Genomic DNA, 19,557 nt, shown 5'->3' on the forward strand with positions numbered 1-19,557 from the left:
TCAGTGAGGAGAACAGATATCATCATCTGCATGGTAATGATGTTCCATTCCACTTAAGGTCAGTGAGGGATATGTCTAATATTGGTTTTCGAGGGAGGTAGATAGCAAGGACCGTACCAATGCCCAAGTTTGATCTTCGTGGAGCCACAGCACAGCCGATTTCAAGATAACCAATGGTGATTTATATGATTTGCATATAGATTTAATTGTATATAAATGTATTCCATGTGTCTAGACTAACAATCTAGCATGGCTAAGGCCTTCGTAAATCATCGTTGGACATCCTTGATATAAAAGACATCATGAATTACAACAGCTGTATAAAAGCTAGTCTCTAGTCAGTGTTTCATCAACAAAGCATTATTAAGAACAACCATGACAATGCAGGTTCTAAATTAATTTTATTCTTTTCAAATAGAACAATACGTTTCTCTGCACACATATAAATAAACCTACAGTTTTGTACACACACTTTATCTGGGTTCTTACATAAAGTGCCTAGTTGTGGAAGGGGAAGCAGTGCCTTGTTAAAGCAGTCGGATTTACATAATGGTGTGGCATGTGGCAGTGAGCTAGGTCAGGTTCATTAAAATAAATGCCTGCAGACCTCTATATAACAAGTGGAAGCCCTCTCTCCTACCCTTGGTATGGGATGCAACATTCAGGTGGTTTGAGATTGTGAACCCCACGATTATAGTGCTGATCAGCCAGTATTAGCACTGGCCAAAAGTAGTTACATTCATATGGCATCAGAAGTAGATATAATCATATGGCTTTAAAGGTTAATTACAATCATATGGCTTTTCAGTGGTCCGTGTTTAGTAGCTGGTGGCCTCAGTAATAGTACCCAGTGGGAATAGGCCCGTTTTAAAACTCCCTGTAACAACTTTGCCCAGTTGGGATCCGGCTTATATCATCAGTAACTGGGCCAATGTCAGAATTAGAAGGCAATATGAGCCCCCTCATATTCTCTAGGCAAAACATTGAAGAAGACGCCAAGGACTGAACTTACACAGACTACACTCCAATAACAAAAAAGGCCAAGCATAGAACAGCTATGGGGCGGGAAGGGGGGGGGGGGTGGGGGGGGGGTCAGAGAGAGTCTGGGCAATCCCTCTTCAAAGAATAGGTCAAGGATCAAATGACCATGGAGACCCAACCATCTTTATTTTTAGGGGGCACTCCTAAAGAGAAATAAGGGACGGCATATTCTTGAACGCTGGTTCTGTAAACACAGCCTTTAAAATGGCTCTTTCTGAAGGGGTCAACGACTGACAAAGGACAGAGAAGAAACTCCCTGACTCCCCTAATCTAAGAAGTGAAAGATCTCTCTAGAGAAGGGCTGAGGCACATTGGTAGGAAAAGGCAGAGGGGAGGAAGCCGGGCATTTGAACTATAGTATCTGCTTCACAGAGACTAGAGAAACACTATCCAATGGATGTATTCTGAGAGTGGCTTGACAACATGGCTTTGCAGATGCTCCAGAAATAATCAAATGCAGGAAGAACAAAATAACTGTGCAACACTTGACGAAAAGGCCACTCCTCAACATGCCCATTGGTACTAAAATATTGCAGGGAAGGCTGCTCGGAGAATTGACAACTGGTTGCCTTTGCTTGAAATTATTCAACTGGAAGCTGGTTGTGATCTGTTCTGCTCACTCCAAGAGGGAGATATTGGCACATATTATAGGAGCTCAAAACAAGATATAGTATAAGGTGAGACTCTGTATGAAAGAGCATTAACAATAGTATCTTCGCAATCTGCAATGTCTTTTTTAAGAGTCAAGTTGAATCTCTGTACACATTGGGCTATCATAATGTTAAATGCTACAAAACTTCCCAGGAATATTCGGATGAAACACGTCTCCTTAAATACACCAAATACTATTGTGGAAAACAAGGCACTGTGGAAGAAAATGGCTGAATCTCTTGCTCTGGATTCAGGAGTCATTGCGATGTTATCATTGAATAGACAGATAAAATAATCTGATTTCACTTTTCTTGCAGTTTGTATTCCAGAGTTAAAACAATTGTTGATTAAAGCAGTTCTTGTTTGTACATCAGAGCAGATAGATATGTTCAAAAGATTAAACCATAAGTTTTTTCTTAATTGCTTTTTTCGCCCCCGCCCACCAACATGTTCTCAAAGCCATATTTTGTGCAATGCTCTGGAAAACACATGCAACATAAATGACACTGAAAAAGCACAATTAAGGTATTAAATTGTGAAAGCATATAGCTGGTGTATAACCCCCTAAGGTGCAGTTGCATCGCTAGGTGTCTGGGATGAACTGATGGGGTTGGTGAATCCCTCTTCCTTTGACTCTGATTGGCGAGTTCCTCTGCCACTTTTGTCTGCCCCAGAGTCCACCTCCATGCTTTCCTGCACACATGGTGGGGCATAGCAAGTGATTGCATTCTTCTGTGCCTTCTGCTCCAGTCTTTCCAGAATGTTCTGGACCTTCCGGACACCATCTCGCCTGACTTGACGTACATCTGCCCGGCCTTCAGGATCCACAGAATCCAATGCCAGCAGCTCTTTGGTGAGGTACTCTTCCAGCATCAGATATGGCTTCTCATTCTTCTTGCCCTTAAATTCCTCAACAGCTTGCTCAAGTGTCTGTACTCTGTCTAGAATCCACTCCACCTGCAGTATGCCAGGGTGCTTCTCAGACATCTCTGGTTCCGCGGACTGCTGAGGTGCAGGATATTGAGGGGTGGTTACCTCAGGTGGGGGAGGACTTATATCAGGGCTGGGCATACTTTTCTCCATGCTCTCCGGCTCACAGATCGGAGGAGGTGGAGGCGGAAACTCTGGCTCAACCTCTTGGTGAGCAATGTGGATGGGAGCATTGCTAGGAGGAGAATCAGGCTCAGAAGGACTCGCCTTGCTCTCGGACATAGGTTGTGGGGAGGATTCTTTCTGGTATGGTATTTGTTGAGAAGATGTCTCTTGTGGAAAAGCCTTCAGAAAGATAAAAAAAAAAAGATATTGGTAAGCTTGGTGGTGTATTTAGTCTGACATGTTAACAATCCATCTAATTTTTTGGTACTGAACACTGAAGTTATTAAGGAAAAATAATATGATGATCTGCCTTTTAATCCGTGACTCATAGAAAGAAAGAAAGAAAGAAAGAAAGAAAGAAAGAAAGAAAGAAAGAAAGAAAGAAAGAAAGAAAGAAAGAAAGAAAGAAAGGCAATGCTTAGGTTTGTACATGGACGTCATTAAGGGGTCATCAGAGGTCTCAGCGTCGACCCCTGGCCTCAGAGGTAGCAAACTCAGTGTCAGGAACACAGAGGCAGCTTCTCCTTATGAACATTAGTTGGGGCTCTAATCTGCTTGTTTTTCGTATTTTTTTATTACACTAATAGTGTATAATAATATATTATTCACTATCAGTGAAATAAAAATGGGGTTCAATTAGCTGGAATATGACCCTCCTTACCAGCTGAGGTAAGTAAAACCAATGTTTTAATCTATGTTGTGTGCATGTGAGAGTGTGTGTTTGTGTGTTTCTGTGTATATGTGTAAGCATGTGTGTGTGACAGAACATAAAGGTCAAATGACGTGCAATGTAACGTCCGCTACCCCTGGCCTTTTGGTGATTTGACATTTATGAATTTGTTGGGAGTATCCCAGATTCTGCACTTGTACTGTGATTTTGCAAAGAAAAACCCAAGCCTAATTTACACTTTGTTGGTAAGTTCAAACATGGCATCGTTCCAAGTGTAGAAGTAGAAATGGCCACCCTATATATAGTCCCTAAGAGAACCTGGCTATGTAGTATAAAAGGACAATGTTTCCTATCAAAATATGATCATTAGGTTGTCTATTTATGTCTCGGCCTATTACTATGTGCAAGCCTTATTATCACTACAGAAAGAACAAAAGATGGCTCAAAATGAAATTAATTTTCAAAGCATATTTAATTAGTTTGAGTGCAGTATATACCGTTCAATCAAAATGGTGGCAAAAAAAGTGTAGATAAGGTAGTGTGGGCAGTGCATTTTAAAAATGAAAGAAAAAATCAAGCAATTGTATTAAGGTAATGCACATTGGCAGTATATCAGTCTGGTGGTAAAGTACGTTGATTGGGCCATTCTCAGGACAGGCATCATTAAAATGTCAAAAAAACGATTCCCCTTTTGGAACAGCAGAGTTTGTCAACACATTCACAACTTTATGCAATCAATCACCAGTAGGCAGAGACATATATATATATATATATATAAAATATGTGTTTTGCTTATAGGCCATAGGATTGTATCCACCGTGTTTTAATCAATGAGGGAAGAATAGAAACTCCCATCTTTTTCGTCCTAACTGAAATCATTATGAGGTTTTCGACCCATCAATTCATCTAAGGTAAATCCTATATACTATTGAGTTACAGTCCTTGAGAAATACTAAGAAAGAATTTATTCTATAATAGATGAATGAGATGGAATTTTTGTCTTTTTCTTTAGACCAACTGTCTATCAAACGCCTAGACTTGCATCGAAAGAATACTGTTACAAAAGATGATATCAGGTAATCTTTGGTGCTGGTGTTAAAGCTAGATTAGAGAAAACATTCTAGCTTTTAGGCTACCCTAATGCCTGAAATTATCGTTTTTAGAGTATTGGGCCTATTGATTGTTACCCGATTCGATTGAGTAATCTGGATGAGGCATAAGGAGGAGGCTAGGATCCCTTCAATAGCCGTCGTTTAAACATCTCGTGTCTATAAGGTACATAAATGAAGTTCGATGGGACTCTATTATAACTATGATGAGTGTGAAACCACTTTTGTGTATTGTGTGCATGAATAACCGTATGGATGATCACCAGGAGAATAACACTACGCCAGATGGGCTTGATCTATCCCTATGTCTGACTTATTGTCATTTGCAAATATCCAATATATTGAGAAGGGGATGTTTATAGGACTGATGTTCCTGACACTGTTTAGGTCTCAAATTTAATGTTTTTGTTTTAATTGATTATTGTAAGAAGTGTTTTAATATGTATACTTTGTGATTTGATTTAGACTGTTTTCTGACGACATGGGAGAATATTATTACTTGTCCTGAAGAAGGTGGTCGCTTATCTTCAAATTTCCACCGAAACGCGTCGACGCAACCATAGGAGGGAGAGTATAGATTGTTGTGACTCCTAGTTTCCGAATCACTCAAATGTTGACATAATCAACTAGGAAAATAGCAGGTCATGATCATATGTCTCCTTACTCCTGTTGATAAGAGATCAAAAAATGTTTCTTACAGAGTCTCCCTTTGTTTTGCACTAATGTATGTGTAGTGTTGTTTATGTATAGGTAGGATATTGTGTACTGTTTTTTTAAACAAAACATTTTTTTTATTGCTTTTATTGTGTATTTTTATGAATTTTTGTGTGATCCTATATGATTAATTTTATAATAATAAAAATATATTGAATTCTTTACATGTAGTTTGCTATGGAGATGATTTTTGGGTGTCTTGTCCTGGTGATTGATTGCATAAAGTTGTGTTGACAAACTCTGCTGTTCCAAAAGGGGAATCGTTTTTTTGACTTGTGTCTGCTGGTGCTCCACCCCTTTTGTGGTACGGGGCCCCTCTCTTCTGATTTTTCATATCATTAAAATGTCTTCTTTGCCACCATTTGGTGTTGTTGTTTCAAGCGTTAACAACAATTAAAAGGAGAGCTTCTGGGAGGTGGTGTTTGGCCTTGAGGAAACTAGCAATTCTCTAGGGGAGTTGTATCAGGAAGCGTTTTTAACAGGAACTAGCCAGCGGCGGATTCTTCACTTGGGCAGGGGAGCGTTGCCCCCCTGCCCGCTGCGAACCTTGCAGGAAAAATAAAATAGCAAAGAAAAGATTTAATTGCCAATTTATTTTTCCGACGTGCGCACTCACCGCACTGCAGCATTCAGCCTTCAGCCTTCCTCCAGCCCAGAGACATGTGAGGCGTGTCCTCTGCTGCCAACTGGCAGCTGAGGACAGGAGCCGTGGCTGGCTGGATGCTCCAAAGTGCACATATCACTTTGGGCGGTTGTCTTGCGCCGCCCAAAGTGACATGCGCACTTTGAAGCTCTCCACCTAGCTGTCTTAGACAGTTGGGTTGTGAACAAGTCACAGGCCTACAGGGCCTGAAGGCGCGCCCAGCATGCGCACTCCATCCAATCCTGGTGCTGCTCTCACAGCATGAGAGCAATGCCAGGATTGGTTAAGGGAGTTGGCTGGGCCTATGCTTCAGGAAAGAAGATCGTAACCGGAGCGAGTAGCGCAGCCAGGTGAGTGATTTTTTTTCTTTTCCTCCTGCCCTCTATTTCAATCCCTCTTCCAAACTGCCTCCCCTTCCCCAAACCCCCATAGCTGGCAGTCACCACTGTAGACATTCTCTTCTGAATGGTCAAAGCGATGTCATCGTACTCAGATCACAGAAACCAATTCTGCATACATTGGTAGCCGTGTCGCCCTCCAAGGACCACCAGAGCTGGCTTAAATATAGCATTTAATATCCACCCAGCCGAGTCCAAAATACAGAATGACTACAGCAGGCCCGGTACTCAAGAAGAGAACAAAATACATTTAGCTGCAGAAGTCAGAGAAGGTGACTCTTCTGCTGGAGAGGTGATGCGAAAAACTTGAAAGGATCAGTTTTACATGATTCACTTAACTATGGGGAGCCAAGTAGCTGTGTCGGTAAGAAGTAGAGAGATGCAGTGGAGACAACAGAGTCACTGGCACCAATCCTAGTTTGTTATTTTCCCTAAATCGGAACACCCTTGCCGGAGACTGTGAGCCAAGGAGGTGGGGCAGAGAGACAGACTTAATTGCCGGGGACACCGAACGGAGAGGAGAGAACGTGAGGAGCCGGGGAACCGCCGCTTGCCGGAAGCACGCCTCAGCAAGAAGAGGACTGCACCGAGGTTGTCTGCTCGAGGAGCAACGCCCACGAGTCCGGTACTCCAGCGAGGGAAGCGGAGGCTGCGACTCCCCTCCCCGTGGCCCAGAAGGGTCGTGGGTTCAGGCAAGTGCCTGGGTTCTTTTCGTTCCGGGGCTGGTGGCGGGGATACGGGGCACATCATCCTGAGTCACCACGACCCCCTTTGCACTTAGGCACATCACGGGAGCAGAACACGGGTGGCGGTAGCACTTTCCCTTGACTACTGCTAGGATAGCGGTTTGATACACTTTTATTTTTTTGTTCTTTCCGGTTCCCTCTCGAGGAGAAGAACGGAGCCTTCGCTGAGAAGAAGAACCAGACCCGGGGGAACATGAGCAAAACAGCCTCCTTATAGTGACTGCCTCAACCTACACTTTGTTTTTTTGTTGTCATCCATTGTGACCCATATCTGGAACTGCCCTGGACAAAGGGACGTACTCAGGAAGGACTGGGGAAACCCCAAAAACGAAAAGGGGAAAATAAAGGAAACCCTTCCTCATATTACCCCGCTTGTTTCTAGTGTTACTGCAGTGGGAGGGACGGTGTACAGGGACCTACTCTTTCCTGTGAAAATCAAGCTACATTTTGTACACAAAGCACTAATACATAAAGCCTGGGCACTGACTCTGAACTAGACAACAAGATATAATTGTATCTTCTTTCGCTAATTCAACTGCCAGGTATGAGAGCAAACAACATGACTCCTAGCTTGTGGATACAGAAGGGCAGTTCAACATCTGTAGCTTAAATTGTACTAGGAAACGTCATACACAGACACGGAGAACCTTGTTCTCCCCATATCTATACTTAAATCATGCCTGGTGTGACAACTGCTTTTTTTGGAGGACCTGATGAACGCCCAAGTGAAGCCCCGATAAAGGACCCTTACAATACTTGAGCTTACTCTTGACACAATTATGAAGGGACTTTAGACATCAGAACCCGCGAACAGTAAGTTAAACTACTGAATGTTGGAAATATCGATGAAAATCAAGTCACACTTTAACATTGTTGCCTCCCATGTAAAACTAGACGCAGCAAAGTGATGGCTTCAGGCAGCGGCACATAGACACAGTAGTACCGAAAGTGGGCTAAGAAGATGGGACGTTACAGACCTCGAAAATCGATCACAAAGGGACAATGTGTAGTACTATAGAAGCAGAGAATACAGGAAGATGAGATTCTTGGCTAGATGTATATATACCATGCTTGACCGACATACAATTCCATGAGTCAATTGAATTCCAAAGAGTGCACATAACATGAACATGTAAGAGAGACTGATCTAATCAACCATGCCCCCTTATTGTTTGCTTCACCCACACATCAGACTAGTTCTCCAGGCATTGAAACATTCTCTTTTGAGAGTCTCCCGATATGTGTTCTAGCAGACTACTCATCAAACACCAATATAAAGAGAAAGAACTTCTTGGCACTTACTCCTCACCTCCACCGATGGGTTATCAAAAATTGTCTTCTAGAGCCCGCAAGCATGAAAGTGACATTTGATAGGAAAACTACAGAGTACTCGGAGCCTGGCGCATTGGAGGAGTTTATGAAATCTTGAATCCTACATTATGTGGAAATTACAAGAGTTTCCTCTGAATCAAGACTCTGGCAAACTAGAATCATCCTTGGTATCAAATTGATTTACTGGTGCAAATTTGTGAAATAAAAGGACGGAATGCTTCCGAAACCTACTTGCCCCTTAAAACAAAACCACTTGTCCCTTTTGGTGTCATGCTGTGAGATTAGAAATTAGGGGAGTTTTCTACTTATATCAGAGCTCTGATAAAACCCTCTCTAATTATGCGAGGATTTGGATTCTAGCAAAGCTCTGATTTTGTAACCTTTTTGCAAATATACATACAGAGGCTAGAAGTAAGAAGGAAGCTTTGGGGTTGAAATGACAATAGAGTTGGTGCACACCCATACACTAACATGTTTAAGTATATTCACAAACTCATCTCCAACCTCTTCCCACACTGTAAAAGTTTGGAAATGTACTTGTGACATGGCCAAGAGTAAAACATGTTCCAGGGCGGGGAGAAAGAAGATGTAGGGAAAACGAATTTTCAATTGCTCAGCAGATTTCCACATGACGAAATATACTTACCTGTTCATGCGAAAATGGAATTCAAAAGTTTGTTAGGGCTATGATTTTCAGGCGTAGATCTGTAAACTCTTGTGAATCCCTGAAAGCTGTAAATCTGCACCAATTCAAGTACATTTAACTGTGGTGCACTTCTGTGACTTTCATTAAGAATTGGGCCCCTAATTTAGTTTCATGTTGCCCTTGTTGCCTATAATGGTTCCAAATTGATTCTCCATTATTAGTCTTTCTTTAGAATATTGGCATCCATCAAACATTTTACTAAATGATGCCTCAAAACAATTGTATTTAAAGTTGCACAATAGTACAACAAAACTTTTTACGCTGTAAATTTTTTGTTTACATTTTATTTTGAAAGCAAACTATCACCAATCTTGCTTTTATACTTTTTCATTTGTATTTAATCAGGAATCATTCACTGAGCATCATAAATAGCCCTGAATTGTTAAATGTGGCAAATATTAACACTGTTTATTTTATATTTATACTGTAACTAATGTCAATAATACGAGCTGAGCCCACAGCATTTCCTAAGAACACTTACCCTATCTGTTAAGTCTTTGCATTAAGGAATCATATATACAGGTTTGAACAACTTATATCTACATGTATACACATTTTGCTATATCAGCAGGCACTCTTCTTTCACATGCCCACACTGTGGTACTATAAACTGGCAGCTAAAAGGTTGAACAATAAAACATTTTGGCTTTGACCGTGAACAATATGTATTGTGTGTGGTCCGATAGGAATTCCATACCCCGTTTGTTTCAAATCTATTTTCAGCTTTTTTAATAGGACTTTCATTACAAAGGCACAGAAGAGTATCGCCCACTAGTTTTGCCTAATTTCATCCACTCCTACATCCAGTTTCAAACTGGTAAGTCAAACTTCCCTATTCAAGCCACTGAAAATTCTGACACCAAATATAATTGGTATGTTCCAATACCTTAAATGGGAAACTGGAGTCTACACAGGGAGCCCAGTCCTTCCGCATAGAAGGCACATCATCCATACTGTTACAGAAACCTCTACCCACAATGACAGCATCTGTGTCCCTAATGACAAACTGTTCCTTCTCTCACACCTATCCAGATTGTTTACGGAATGTGTAAAGACACCGCTTGTCTTGGGTAGAGATTGGAACGTAGCTTTGGACTCTATATTGAACAGGTCAAAGACCCATGACAAATGAAATGGTAATATTGGAGCCCTCATGCCAGATGTCATGTGAGACCATGGACTGACTGACTCATGGCTACTGCTTCACCCGATGGATAGCGATTACAGGTTCTACTCATGTGTACATGGCACATCTTTCCAGATTGATGTGTTTCTGCTACAAGGCTCTACTCTTTCCATTATCAGTAACTGTGATATATCGGTGGGTGTATTTTCAGACCCCTCCCCTTATACAAACCAATGGGACTTAGAGGTTCCTAATAAGGAGGAACTCTGACATCTTCGGGCGAAACACCAAAACTGAACAAAATTGATGAGAAACTTGATTTGAGACTGGGCGGACCATTATAACCATCAATCCAAGAAAACAATCACTGTGACATTAATTAGAATAGCAGAATTTGTTATTTGTTTTATTTCTTGTTTACATCATCAGTGTAGGAAACTCTAATGAAGTTAAATATTAGAAATGATCGCCGATAGTTGCTGTTATTATAGACCGATTTCTTTAATCAACGTAAAAGTAAAAATCCTTGCAAAACTTCTGGCCTCCCGCTTGGTCTCCCTAATCCCATTTTTGCTCCATCCCGACCAATCTGGCTTTGTGCCAGGTAGGAATAGAGCACTGAATATCCGCCGCCTTCACAATGTCCTGGGGCGACAAAAAATACATAGAGGAAGATGCAGTGGTGTTATCCCTGGACGCCTCAATGGCATTCATCTCTATAGAATGGCCATATCTCTTTGAAGTATTAGGACGCCTGGGGTTTGGCCCTACATTTTTGGGCTGGATTAAGCTGCTTTATACGGAGCTGCGGGGCCAAGTAAGGGTTAACAACTGCACGTCCAGAACATTTACGCTAGGAAGAGGCACCAGACAAGGCTGCCCCTTATCCCCCCTGATTTTCACCTTAATGTTGGAGCCACTGACATTTTGGGTGAGAAGTGACGTACTGCTCAGAGGTCTGAAATGGGCGGAAGGGCATGAAGACAGGATATCGTTATATGCGGACGATATCCTGTTATACCTAGTGTCCCCTTATGCATCAGTGCATAGAATTTTAAATATTTTTATGAATTTTGGCAAATATTTCAGTTATTCAATTAACTGGACCAAATTGGTACTTTTTTTCCTTCAGGGACCTGTTCTTTAACTCCCCCGGGCTGCGAGGTGGAGATAGCCCTTGACAGATTCCACTACCTAGGGATCTTTATAACCCCAGATCCCCAGCTCTTCCATGACAAAAATTTAGCCGTTCCCTTGGATAGATTGCGTAATGACGTTAAACATTGGAGATCCCTGCCCCTTTCTTTGCTGGGTCGGGCTGCCCTGTTTAAGATACTGTCTCTCCCACATTTTTTATACATCCTTAAAAACTGCCCCTACAAGATTCCAGACTCCTACTTCAGGAGTGTGGAAAGTGACGTTAGAACGTTACCGTGGAATGGAGGAGCACCTCGCATAGCGCTACATAAATTGACTAAGGGGTGGTACGATGGGGGGATTGCACTCCCTGATATACGACTCTACTATTGGGCCTCACAGCTAGTGGTAGTGAATCACTGGATACATCGCTCACCGATAGACCCTGCATACATGCTAGACGGATATCAGATGGGTAGAGAGGGGTGCCTAGGAGCTCTGTATACGAAAGTCCGGAAAGGGCAGTACCTGGGCCCGAGGAATCAAACGGTGGAAATTTGGTGCCAGGCGACTAGACGTCTTGGCTGGACGAATGTTCTGACCCAGGCCACGCCATTGTGGTACACTAAAAAACTAGGACTTTTGTGTCATCAACCAGGATTTGATAATTGGGACACAATTGGAATCTCCACTATAGGCCATCTAATGAAAAAGAGCAAAATCCTTACATTTGGGGAGTTAAGGGAGAAGTATGAATTAGCTCAAGGGGAGGCTTTTCGCTTTTTGCCGATCCGTCATACTCTTACAGCAGCACTCCCGGACATAGGAAACTTACCGGAATCGTCCTCTTTGGAGGACCAGTTGCTTGCTGAACCGATCTTAAACAAAGCTATAACACTAACGTACCAAAAATTATGTAATAATTTGCCAGACCCGTTTCACACTCTCTGAGACAGGTGGCAGGCTGACATGGGGCACATTGAAGATGAAGACTGGCAAATAGTACTGATGTCCCCAAGGGAGGCAGCTATCACTCTTCGTCTCCATCTGATCCAACTAAAAATCCTACATAAAATGTATCTCACTGGGGTCACACTAGCAAAAATGGGAACTAGACAGGATACACTATGTCTGTCCGGATGTCACCAAGAGGCAACCTTTTACCATACTATATGGGACTGTCCACAAATAAGACCCATATGGGAAAAGGCAACAAAACATATGCAGGACGCACTAGGGAAAAAGATAACCCTTACACCACCATAGGGGCTCCCTAACATCGTGGAGGCGACTGACCTTGCGGAAGTGGAACAACAACTGGACACTCTAGGGTATACCATAGTGAAACAGGTAATAGCAATGAAGTGGGGAGTGGCGGAAGGAGCATCAACAAAGATTTGAGCAAACAAACTAGATAAATGTATGTAAGTAGTGCAAGTGCTCTGCACCAGTGTTAGTTTTTGACAAGTGGAGCACGGCATAAATAAAATACCTGAGTTCTGTCCACAGTGGTCTGTAGCCGAATTGGAGATGGTATCTGGTTGTTGGCTTGGACTGGCGACCCTTCACGGCTCGAACCCTTCTGGGCAGCTCTGAACAGACCCTGTTGTGGTTCTTGCCTGGGCTCCCAGTCATCATGAACTTTATGATACACAGGCTGGTGCTGCTGGTACTCGCTTGACTGGGCCGGGAAGTGTGTCTTCTGTGCCTGGTGATATGGCTGTGAAGGCGGCCTTGGAACGTTGGGAACATTGCTCTCATGGATCACCGGGATAGGAATATACCCTCGCGGGAGCTGGTGACTTGTAGAACCTGGTCTGCCTGGCAGCTGAGGGGAACCAGTGTGTGATTCCACAGGAGACTGAGATGTCTAGGGAGAAAAATGAAATTTGATAAACATCAAGAGTAAAACAATTATTGTGTCAATACTGGTTACCTCCATTGCATCGGCTGTATCACAACAGGGGGAGCAAGTAGCTAAGACAGACAGCAATACATCATAAACGGGAAGCAAAGAGAGATTGCTCAGGAGCCATTCACTCATCACAACCCTTGCAAAATTTCAATTGAGCTTCAACTACAGTAATGATTATTTAAAAAAAGAGACTTAAGTCACATTCGTTCATGGTCACATCACTGGGACAAACTGGGACAAAAGGGCTCAAGGAAATAGTGTCAATGTGACCCGACTTACGGAAGACAACAGGACAGAGTGCACCTAAGCAGCCTGGCCATGGCTGAGGGTTGAAAATGCCTGCACTTTCGTCTCAGATCATTATTTTCTAAACCTTATCATTCAGTAATGTGAACAATATCACAGTGCAATAGAAACCCTTCTTTGCAGCTGAAATGAATAAAGTTTGTTTCCAATTTAAAATGAGATAAGCCAGTGAGCACACAGATACACACGTTCCTATGGTGCATATCCCTTCATCACTTTTGTTTTGTAACCTGCTGTTGGCTGAGTAAGAGACCAGAAAAGTAGGTAGAATCTTGGTAATGTGAAGGATATGGACTGGACATACCAGAATGATTGATAAGAACAGAATACACATGAAGAGGAAGGTAGCATACTGTAGTGAGCTTTAATATGACACAAAGACAAACTAGCAGAGATAGGTTTATTTGATAGCATAAAACAGACAGACCTATCATAGGGAGTACAGGATGGTCACTATTCTCTCTCGCACCTAGGCCACCCTTCCTATTTCAAAGTGAACATTCTGAACAGCAACATCATGAACATTCTACAATAAAGAAACAACCAACCAAAACAAACTTTGAACATAAAACTGAAAACCTATAACATATATATATCACTGAAAAAACCATAACTTTTAGGAAAAGTTATAGTTAGTTGGATATTTCACTCGTACAAAATCAGAGAAATTCCCTGTTATAGTTAGTTCAGCTAACTATAACTCGCGCCCCTGCAATGCACTGCTGATGACATCACATATTACATCACTCATGACATGGTCAGTGACATCACTCATGACATCACTGATGACATCTCAAATGACATCACTGATGACATTATCCAGTGACTGTGTGTTTCTGTAAAATTTAAATATGTTTAAAATATATAGGGAAAGGCGTATTGAAGAATGAGTGGGTATATAAGTGTCTGAATTGATGATTTAGTAGATGCATGACTGACTCTATAAGTGAGTGATTAAACGTATCTTACTGAATGCATGGGTTAGTGAGTAAACTGTGTGAATGTCTGTATCCGTCTGTCTGTTGGTGTGTAAGCGGCTGCATGGGTTTGTGAATAGCTACATGAGTGTCTATATGGGTTATTGATTGGTTGTCTGAGTATCTGTTTGGGTCACTGAGTGTTTGTGTGGGTGGGGTGTGTGGGACTGGGCATAGATGTGTGAGTGGGTGAATCACTGGGTGCATGGTTTCAAGAGTGCATCTGTGATGGACTGTATGGGTGTGTGAGTGTGTGTATGGGTGTGTTAGTGAGTGAATGTATATCTCAGTGGTACATGTGTGAGTAACTACATATGTGAAAGGCAGTATATATGTGTGTTGGAGTATATTAATGGCTATAAGTGAGAGTGTGTGACTGTGAGAGTGGCTGTATGGATGAGTGTGTGCTTGTATCAGTGATTGTATAAGAGCGTAAGAATGTGCCAGTATTTGTATGAGTAATTGAGCTGGTGTGTGTATAACTGTATAGGTGAGTAAATGGCAGTGTGATTAATTATTTGCATGACTGACTAGGTGTGTGAGTACCTCTATGGATGAGTGGTGGTGTGTGAGTGTCCATATAGGTGTATGAGTGCATATGATAGTCCTGTACTGAGTGACCATAAGTATGAGTGACTCTACGGGTGAGTGAGTGGATGTGTGTGTAAACCTAAGAATCAGTGAGTAGGTATGTAGTTATTGGTGTTGGAGTGTCTATGGTTTTGAGAATGGCAGTCTGTAATTTAGAGTGGGTGTATCAAAGGTTATATTAGTGTGTGAGAAGATACATCAATTTATCACATGGATGATGTCATCAGTGATGTCACTGACCATGTCATGAGTGATGTAATGTGTGACGTGATCAGCAGTGCATTGCGGGGGCGCGAGTTATAGTTAGCTGAACTAACTATAACGGGGGAATTTCTCTGGTTTTGTACGAGTGAAATAACCAACTAACTATAACTTCCCCTAAAACCTATGGTTTTTTCAATGAATTTCTAAGGTTTTTTAAAATGCTAATTTCTAACTATAACATGCCTGAAACCTATGGTTTTTTCAGTGAATTTCAAAAGTTTTTTAAATGCTAATTTCTAACTATAACATGCCTGAAACCTATGGTTTTTTAAGTGAATTTCAAAGATTTTTTAAATGCTAATTTCTAACTATGCCTACAGAGGTAGGACATGTGAAGAAAGAAGAAAAAGCGCACAGAAAGAAGCAAAAGAAATACAGACAGAAGCAACAGAAGTCCACAAAGACGAAGAAAAGTGCAGGAAGAAGCAAGACATGTGCAGAAAGATCCAACAGAGGGGCAGAAAGAGGCCTTGTTGCAAAATGATCCTGTGCCCACAACTTTTTCAGATGGGTACTGGTGGTAACTGACTCTAACTAACCAGGCCTAGAACCAGTGCTATGCTAAAAGGCACTTAGAATACAGTGAAAACACCTACATACACTAGGGAACACTATGCGTTGGGGTACCCCTGTGATTAGCATGACCTCCTCTGTAAGGCCCTAGTACATAATAGGGCAGGGGGATTAAAACTACCTCTAAGTCAGAGGTGCAGAAATATGCTACTTTAACTAGTAGTCATGTTTGCAGAGTGGTGGAGAAAGGGTGCTGGGTGTCCAACCAACGCTCAGAAATTCAGCTGCATAGGATTTACAGGAGGTACCAGGAGGGATTCTTGGCCCCCAAACTCCCTCAGGACTAAATTGGACTTCATCCCCCACCCCGTAGTCTGCCACGAGGCACGTGTGCAGAGTGGTAGAGAAAGGGGGCCATAGCCTCCGAAGACGTCTGAGCAATCCCTTACTGGAGGTAACTAATTACCTCCAGTCAGTTCCACACAGCAGCACTGGTAAGTACTCGTACCAGGCCACGCCCACTTTGCCCACCACTCTACAAACGTGCTCCCTGGCATGCTTTTGGATGGGGATTGAAGTCCCCTTCACTGCTGGGGGTACTTTAGGGGCCAACTAGCCTACCTTTTACCTCCAGTAAGCCCCCCCACGCAGTGGGATTGGTGAGAGGTAGACAAAGGCCATGCCCCCTTCCTCCACCACTCTGCAAATGCGCCCCCTGGCGTGTTGTGAGTTGGGGGATTAAGTCCCCTTGAATCCTGAGGCTCCCTGGGGTCCAACTAGCCCACTAGGTACCTCCAGTAAGCGCCACAGAGCTGAGTTGCAGAGAGGTGTTAAAAGGGGCGTGGCCTGGACCACCTCTCTGCAACGCAGGCCTGTGGCACGTACTGGAGGTACCTGGTGGCCTAGTTGGTCCCCAGGGGCCCTCAGGATTGAAGGCGTCTTTTTTTATTTTTAAGAAAAGGGGCTGTGTGGCCCCCCTTCTTTTCCTATTTTATGGGCCCTGGGGACCCCATCCCCCAAGGCCTGACCCCTATATAAATTTTAATTCTTTTAATGGAAGGGGGCTGCGTGGCCGCCCTCCTCAGGCCATTTATGGCCCTGGAGACCCCATCCCCCGGGGCCTGGCCACTTCGTTGGGGACCGTGGGGGGAGCCTCAATGCCCCCACGGTCCCTGCCAGCTCCCCGCCTACTGCGGGAGCCGGCATTGCTTTTCCACATGGGGAGCTGCTAACATGCAGCTCCCGTGTGGAAAAGAAATCTGGTTTGAATTTTGGAAGAGAGAGCAGGTTTACGTCTCTCTCTTCCAAAATCCAAACCACAGTTTGCTATGGCAGACAGCAGTGTCCCAGGGGTGGGCACCCCGGGACACTGCAGGAGCCGGCCCTGGGGGGTGGCGGTCCCCAGGGCCATGAATGGCTCCAGGAGTGGGGCCGCGCAGCAACCCTCCCAACCAATGCACAGCCCCGGGGAGGTGGTGGTTTGCGAAGATTCATCAACCGGCACCAAAAAACAAAAAACGCTTTTTCTATGGAAACTAGGTCCTAACTATAACTACCTACTGGCGACTGCCAGTAGGTAATATATATATATATATTCACTGAAAAAACCATGGGTTTCACACACGTTATAGTTAGGAATTAGCATTTAAAAAACCTTAGAAATTCAATGAAAAAACCAAAGGTTTCACACATGTTATAGTTAGCTGGACATTTCACTCGTAAAAAACCATTGAAATTCCCCCGTTATAGTTAGTTCAGCTAACTATAACTCGCGCGCCCGCAATGCACTACTGATGACGTCACATATTACATCACTCATGACATGGTCACTGACATCACTCATGACATCACTGATGACATCTCAAATGACATCACTGATGACATCACTGATGACATCATCCTTGTGATAGAGTGGCAGACCTCCTCTCCCCCTAATATAACCATTGAAACACACATTCAAAAATAGAAACTAAAATGTTCAAAATAATGAACATATCAATATCAGTTACAACAACCTATTCAGTAATTCTAAGAACCACATACACATACAGTAATTCACCAACAGTCCTCTATAGTCACTCATACATGTACTCACTCATCATATGTACTCATACACCTGTACATCCCGTTACACAATGCCACTCATCCATAGAGTAACTCACACACATAGTCACTCATGCTAATAAAGAATCAATCATCCATTTACTTGCATATACAGTTATACACACACCACCACACTTACTTCTACAGAAACTTACATATACTTACTCTTTTAAACAATCACTTATAGAAACACATACTTATTCATACAGGAACTCTTCCAATCTCTCACTCTCACATATACTCACTTATATACACCAATAGTCACATATACTAGTTTAAAACATATGTAGTTACTCATAAAGACACTATTGAGACAGTCATTCACTCACTAACACACCCATGCACACACTCATCCACCCATACAGTCCTGCACACATGCTGTATTCAACACATACAAACAGTGAGTCACTCATTCATGCACCTATGCACTAAGTAATACCCCCCACCGAACCATACAGAAACTCAGACACTCATAGTGATAAAAAACCAACTAATAACCTATATAGACACTCATGTAGCTACTCACCAACCCATGCAGCCACTTATACACAAAGTAAGAAACTGATACAGATATTTAAATATTTAAAGATTACTCAGTAAGCCATGTATTCACTATGATACACTTAAACAGTCAGTTACACAAAAAAAATTCCAAAAAAAAGTATCCATTTAGACACTTATATACCCATTTATTCTTCCTTTGACCTTGAGATATACATAAATATAAAAAATATATAATTTTCATAAAAACACACAATCACTGGATGATGTCATCAGTGATGTCATCAGTGATGTCATTTGAGATGTCATCAGTGATGTCATGAGTGATGTCAGTGACCATGTCATGAGTGATGTAATATGTGACGTCATCAGTAGTGCATTGCGGGCGCGCGAGTTATAGTTAGCTGAACTAACTATAACGGGGGAATTTCAATGGTTTTTTACGAGTGAAATGTCCAGCTAACTATAACATGTGTGAAACCTTTGGTTTTTTCATTGAATTTCTAAGGTTTTTTAAATGCTAATTCCTAACTATAACGTGTGTGAAACCCATGGTTTTTTCAGTGAATTTCAAAGGTTTTTTAAATGCTAATTTCTAACTATGCCTACAGAGATAGGACATGTGAAGAAAGAAGAAAAAATGCACAGAAAGAAACAAAAGAAGTGCAGAAAGAAGCAACAGAAGTCCTCAAATACGAAGATAAGTGCAGGAAGAAGGATAACGTGCAGAAAGAACAAAAAGAAGAGCAGAAAGAAGCCTTGTTGCAAAATCATCCTGTACCCTCAACTTTTTCAGACGGATACTGGTGGTAACTGAGTCTGACTAACCAGTCCTAGAGCCAGTGCTATGTTAAAAGACACTTAGAATACAGTGAAAACACCTACATACACTAGGGAACATTATGCGTTGGGGTCCCCCTGTGATTAGCATGACCTCCTCTGTAAGCCCCTAGTGTATAATAGGGCATGGGGATTAAAACTACCTCTTAAAACAGGCCACAGGGCGTTTTTGCACACAT

The 19,557-nt window shown here is 42.4% G+C and overlaps 1 protein-coding gene across 1 annotated transcript in view; it reads right to left on the minus strand.

Moving 5' to 3' along the window:
• Positions 1–382: 382 nt before the first annotated feature.
• BAG3 (BAG cochaperone 3) overlaps positions 383–19,557 on the minus strand; it is a 152,441-nt gene continuing 133,266 nt past the window's right edge. Inside the window, exons 3-4 of the mRNA XM_085602853.1 lie at positions 12,861–13,238; positions 383–2,967 (exon numbers count right to left, since the gene is read on the minus strand). Of these exons, the coding sequence (XP_085458979.1) occupies positions 2,257–2,967; positions 12,861–13,238 (1,089 nt within the window). The 3' untranslated portion in view covers positions 383–2,256. The remainder of the gene's footprint in view (positions 2,968–12,860; positions 13,239–19,557) is intronic.

This window comes from Triturus cristatus, chromosome 1_2 (assembly GCF_964204655.1).
Source record: "Triturus cristatus chromosome 1_2, aTriCri1.1, whole genome shotgun sequence".
NCBI lineage: Eukaryota > Metazoa > Chordata > Amphibia > Caudata > Salamandridae > Triturus > Triturus cristatus.